Source organism: Pygoscelis adeliae, unplaced genomic scaffold (assembly GCF_000699105.1).
Source record: "Pygoscelis adeliae isolate BGI_AS28 unplaced genomic scaffold, ASM69910v1 Scaffold99, whole genome shotgun sequence".
In the NCBI taxonomy this organism is placed as follows: Eukaryota; Metazoa; Chordata; class Aves; order Sphenisciformes; family Spheniscidae; genus Pygoscelis; species Pygoscelis adeliae.
In genome coordinates this window covers 4,769-10,968 of record NW_008825493.1, presented here as the reverse complement: position 1 = coordinate 10,968, position 6,200 = coordinate 4,769, and the positions used below count along the sequence as shown (strand labels likewise).

Sequence of the window (6,200 nt, the reverse complement as noted above, 5' to 3'; positions counted from 1 at the left end):
AGACACAGAGGAAGGGGTTGAGGCAGCTGTGGAGGAAGGCGATGCTCTGGGTGACCTGCAGCCCAATGTCCAGCCGGTCAGCAGCCTTACAGCTGTATGCCACCCTGGTGTAGGTGTTGATGGCTTTGACCAGCAAAACAATATTGTACGGGAACTGAGAGAGAAGGAAAGCGGTGATGATCATGGTGATGATCTTCAGGGACTTCTGCTTTTGGGATCTTTTGGCTTGCAGGAGGGTGTTGATGATAAGGGTGTAACAAATAACCATGACAAGGAGCGGGAGGAAGAATCCGATTGTGACTTTCAAGGCCAGGACAGTAACCCTGAAGATCGTGCTGACGTTTGGCGGGTACGTAATTTTGCAAACTGTTATGTCACCCACCTGCGTGCTTTGGCTGTACATGATTTCTGGGATGCACAGGCTCACGGACGTCAGCCAGACAGCCAAGCACATGAGTTTGCTGCGCAGGAGCCGCCTTTGCTTAGTTTTAGCTTTTGTTGCCTGGACAATAGTGATGTACCTGTCAAAGCTGATGCACGTTAGAAACAAGCTGCAGCTGTAGAAGTTGATCTTATACATGCTGTTGACGACTTTGCACATGAAGTTCTTGAAGATCCAGCCATCGGAGGCAGCCTTGGCCCAGAAGGGGAGGGTGAAGAGGAGGAGCAGGTCTGCAATGGCCAGGTGGAGCAGGTACTGATCCATCATGCTCCTCCTGAAACGGAATTTGCAATAGACGAGCACGACCAAGACGTTTCCCACTGTGCCCACAGAGAAGATGAGCCAGAAAAACACCGGCAGGAAGGCTTGAGCAAACTGCCTGACCTGCCTCTTGTCGCACATGAAGTCTGTGTTGTTCACCGTGTTTCCATACAGGGACAGCACTGTGCTGTCATTCCTGTAGTAATCCAGGCTGGTCTTGCCAGGGTGGGTGACCTGCAATGGGACATCAGGTAAAATTGTGTTAAGAGGTGGCTCAGTAAAGCATAAATTTGCCCCTCTCCACCAGATGCAGTTGAAGATCCCCAATACATTCAATTTTAGATGGGAAAGTGCAAAGGCTGCCAGCAAAACACAGTGCATTTCAGACTGCTTGAAGTGTGTGGCACAGCAGAGACTTACAAAAATGACCCATTGAGTAACAAACTCTTTACAAAAGAGCAGTTCACAGCCTCCAGCCAACCTCAGTTATTAAAATGGCAGGTGGTGAGACCATTATCTCTGTCAGATCATTCAAAACACTGTTGGCTTGGCAGCTTCAAATACATAACAAAATGCAAAATCCCCAGCTTGGAAAGAGGGAAGAAAGGGGGAGAAGGCTTTGTGTTACTGCGATGGTGGGATGGCACCATTGGCTCGAGAGAGGCAAAAAACTGATGGAGGCAAAGAAGGGGGAAAGAAGAATGGAGATTACACAGCAGCGTAGGTGTATACTCACTACGCTTGCAACTGCCATCTTCAGCCAGATCTTTACTCAGTCTTGAAGGAGGCTCCGTAACCTGGAGAGGAAAGATGGGGGGAAAACAACTGATTTGAAACAGCTTTGAAGTAGAACTGTGACTTTTCTTTCTTCTTCTTCTTTTAATAAAAACCTCAACCCTTTGAAACAAGTCTGGCTGGGAGATGAACAAACCACACAGAAATTGAAGTCACTGGTTTCAATTATTTAGCTGTTTCCATTTTACAAATTTACATTTAGCCCACATTAGGTCTTCGGCTTCTCTATGGCACTGTGCTGATTAAGTCCTTTGACATACTAGAGACATTGCGATCTCATTTTTAATAAGATGTAGAGTCCCCAGTGCGCACATTAAAAAAGAAAGTCAGCTGAAAGCACCATATCTTCCAAAAGATTCATGAGAATAAATGAAATGTGTCTCTCAAATTGTCTAGCAACTAACAAGGAGAAGTACCTGCCATTAGTAGTAGTTTGCAGCGTTAAAATACTTGCATCCTCTGCAGCGACTGATAATCTCTGCCTGCAATATCTCTTTCTTACCTGTCAGTTTAAATGCAATGCTCATTGCTGTTGGCCTGCAAAGCAGATCTTTATGCCCTGGTAAACAAGAAAATACTGTTTTTTCCTGCTGCATATTGCTTTTCAAGTCAGTCTACCATCACAAAAGGTAGCTGAGCCTGGTGGGCTCGACGTGAGTCACGCTCTCCTGAGTATTCAACATGTTCTGCAACAGCCCGCCTGTGCTAGTGCCTGGGGATGCAGCCCGGGGACAACATGAGGTGGGTCCTGTCGGTGCTACCGGGGACCTTCAGCTAGCACCGACCTTTCCTCTGGACATCGGTGCCTTCAAAAGCAGGTCATGCAACCACGAGGTCGCCTCACAGAGCCAAACCTCTCACCGCAGCAGCAGCTGGATGGAGCTGAACCTTCTCCACGGGGGAATGGCCCACGTTCACGCTCTGGCTTCCCTCCAGTTGCTTGTTGCGTGCTGACTAAAAGCACCTTCCCCAGTATTATTCAGGGCACGAAGTCATGCACTGCGGAGTTCGCCTCCCCAGCCTGCGTTAGGGTTAGCTGAGTTAGCAAGTTTGTCAGCAAAGCCAGTTTACTGCAAGTGGCTACTTGCAGGGACAGTGAATGTGTTTGCAGCTGTGTCTCTGTGTTTATGGCACCCTCTGGCCCAAACTGCCTTTGATCCCTTCACCCACTCTCGATGCTGAAGTGAATGCTTGCAGCAAATATTTGCAGGGCATTGGAATCTGGTCAAAAAAAATTAATGCAGTTGTTTTCATCTATTTAGAAGTGACTGTGTTCAGAAAGCACAGATAAGGGGCTAATCCTTCCAATTTTTATCTTCATGAAAAAACTTTAATGAATATGAATTATTTAGGAGCAAGGTTGGCAGCATGAGATCTTTGCAATAAAAGAACATGAGTCCAGGCACTGAGTGTTTGCTTACAAATAGATTGAAGAAATAAAAACAGTCATAAATATGTGCTCTTAGTTTTTAAATTTTCTATCAAGATACAGAACTACACGCAGAATTATGCTGGTCCCTGGAGTTTCAAGTACAGATACAAGTTTAGTACCTGGTTTTTAATGATGCCACCTATACCCTGTGCATAGTAGTTGAATTTCTGATGCACAAAACTCAAAATCTATTTTTATTTGACTTCTTTTCAAAGCAGACAACCAAGGAAAGTAAATGGCCAAAGCATACTAATGCTACAGCATGGCGCAGAACTTACGCCAGTAAAAATATGCAAGCAGATGGAAAGAAAACACCTGTATAATACCTATAAATCAGATATACCACATGTAAATACTAAGATGTAGAAATTAAGACCAGTCACAGCCATGCATATACAAATGATGTTGGACAGGTCTGCTGAAACAAGTGGAAAATGCTCCTCTCCCAGCCGTGGTTCAATACAGCAAAGTCTGTGGTGGCAACAGCCCCACAAGGGGTTTTCCTCGTCCCCATCCCTGTCCCCATTCCCGTCCTGGTCTGGCTCCAGCCCAGGAGGGGCAACCGGCCCCACCGGGCGCAGGCAGCGAGGGCGCACCCACCCTGGCCCCCTCGTCACAGGCAGGCTCACGCACATCACAGTAAATACGGGGATAGCCAAAAGCCGAGCTGGATTCCTACCGTCCGAGGAGCAAAGCATCATGACCTCACCCGCAGCGCAGAGGCGGCAGCGTGCTAACCACGGTGGCCGCCTCATGCTGGGGTTTTGCTTTGTTGTTACTGCTGTGCTTGTTACGGGTTATTTTAATAATAACAATAATGTGGGGTTAGATACAATGAGCTTTCAGATGTTCTAGCCAGCACCTGATTTTTTCCTACAGTGAACTTCACAGCACACTAAAAGTTGACAAGCAACAGACTGTCCCTTGAGGTGAGGAGGGGCTGCTTATTAATCAAAATTAATTTGATACGTTTTTGCTTATTTTGGGGGGGAAAAACGCGGTTTCAGGAATCACTGGGCTAAGCGCATGACTCATCCTTCCCAGCTACGCAGCAATGTCAGACCTGCTGCGCTCCACCTGCTGCAACTCCTTGCTTCAGAAACTCCTGTGACTTGAGATCTTGAACCAGCAGAGCCTTGTCCCTATCACAACAGCGCAAAATTCAGCTATCAAGGCTGAGACCTGCCACGTACAACCCAAAGGTGACTGTGGCCAGCAGCAGGCAGTCAGCGAGCTGCTGATTTGTTCCCATTTCCAAAATGTCATTGCAGCATCTGCTGAGAGGTGCAGAGCTGTACATCCCCAGGAGGCTTTTTAATGTTATTTTCTTTTAGCCATCAGACCTACCTTAAATTGCAATCGAAAAGATAATTGTAACTGGGTGAGTTCAATGGCAAATGAGCTTTTTTTAAAAAAACAAAGAGGCAAATTGTAATTTGGTTTTCTTTGCATGGAGGCTGCATGTGGGAAAGACAGACATGAATAGCGGAGGAAGGGACTCACCAGGACAGTTGCTGCAGGGGGGTCAGCCCGAACGTCGCACCCAGCAGTCACACCACCACATGCAGTGTTTGCTCTTTGCACCCACAATTAAGCTTTGGGCTTTTTGTAGGCTGAGGTGGGTGTGTGCTCCCTGGACCCAGCCTAATTAGACCTGTCACAGGCTGTTTTCTCTGTGGTTTGCTCAAAACACAGATGGCAATCTTCTCTTTTTTTTTCTTTGTTTTTTTTCCTGGTAGACTCAATAGCAAAGGGAAGACCTCTCATACCATCATTTTTCTGCTCACGTGCATCTTATAGCACAGGACAAATCAGAGGCTGTTCCCAGCGTAGCCATGTTCTGCTGGAAAACACTTTCACTGGGGAAAAAAAAATCCCCAAACAAGAACTGGATCCCTCTGGGGAGCTGCCTGTGTCCCCTGGAGAGGCTGGGACAGGAGTGAGGAGCCGGGTCTAGTCCTGCCCGCTCCAAGCTGGCCCACAGGCACAGCTCCCCATGGCTGCCCACCGAGGCTGCAAGCAGGCAGGGGCCGGGGTTGCAGGGTCTGCGTGATGCCCTGCAACACCAGGTGCTTTGCAAACAACAGCAAAATGGAGCAAAATGAAAGTATGCCACCTTCAAGAGGAAAGTCCAGGCTATTCCTGCCACAGAAACTGGGGAGACCCAGGGCAGGACTGCAGGCAGTCACATAAAGTCCCTGCTGGTGGCATGTCTTATGTGACAACCATCCAGAATGGTGTGGCAGGAAAGATTTTGAAGAGGAAGGCAGTGAGAAGTGGTTAATAAATATATGAACTCACACATCTTATGTCTTCTTCCTGGCAAGCTGGCATGCAAATTACGGTGATTTAAGTTCCCCTCTCTGCAGGAAGTCCGAACACCATGGGGTTTTGCTTAAATGCTGGATGGTGTTCAGCTGTGACCAATGCCTGTTCGACTCACACTTCAAGAAAATTTCCAAATTGCAGTTCAGGCTCAGTTCCAATTATGGAGAAAACAATGATTCGGGCTAGGTTTTGGGTCAGCTGTCACTTGGTACCATGCTCCAGCATCGGCAGTGTGGCATCCCCTTCCAAGGGGAAGGAGCCCAGAGTGCTCCACACTCAATTGCAAAATCCACACTAAGGTGTCTGCAGATCTTTAATAATTAGTTGTCATCCTGAAACTTCCTGAAACAGACGTAGGTTTGTATATGATGATACCTCTCTACAGCGCGTGGCCTCTCTTGCCTCCTGGGCCCCCGGGGTAGGAAAACAGAGGTGGGGGAGCAGCTCTCAGCTAAACCCCAGGGCACCGGCTAAGGAAAGCATAGGTGTGAAAGCACAGATGTAGCCTCTGGGCTCAGGCATGAGTTACTCTGGGCTGGCAAATGGCTGCCTGCCAGCTAAGCCATGATAATTACCCCTAATTGAAGCTAGTTTGGCCCTTCAAAGTTGGGAGAGCTGCGTTAACTGCAGTAGGGTAAAGGCACGCTCATGGGCAAAGCCTCTAATACAAAGCATCTTCACATCCTTTTGTCTCTCCATGAATCTGAGCCCTCACGTTCTGGATTTAAGTGACTTCATAGAATCATCATAGAATCATAGAACAGGTTGGGTTGGAAGGGACCTTTAAGGATCACCTAGCCCAACTCCCCTGCCATGGGCAGGGACATCTTCAACTAGATCAGGTTGCTCAGAGCCCCGTCCAGCCTGACCTTGAATGTTTCCAGGGATGGGGCATCCACCACCTCTCTGGGCAACCTGTGCCAGTGTTTTACCACCCTCAGT

General features: G+C 47.8%; 1 protein-coding gene across 1 annotated transcript in view; it reads right to left on the bottom strand.

Moving 5' to 3' along the window:
- Positions 1-1,084, bottom strand: part of CCR9 (chemokine (C-C motif) receptor 9) — a 1,416-nt gene extending 332 nt beyond the window's left edge. The window contains exon 1 of the mRNA XM_009331260.1: positions 1-1,084. Within this exon, the coding sequence (XP_009329535.1) occupies positions 1-1,084 (1,084 nt within the window).
- Between the last annotated feature and the right edge of the window lie 5,116 nt (positions 1,085-6,200).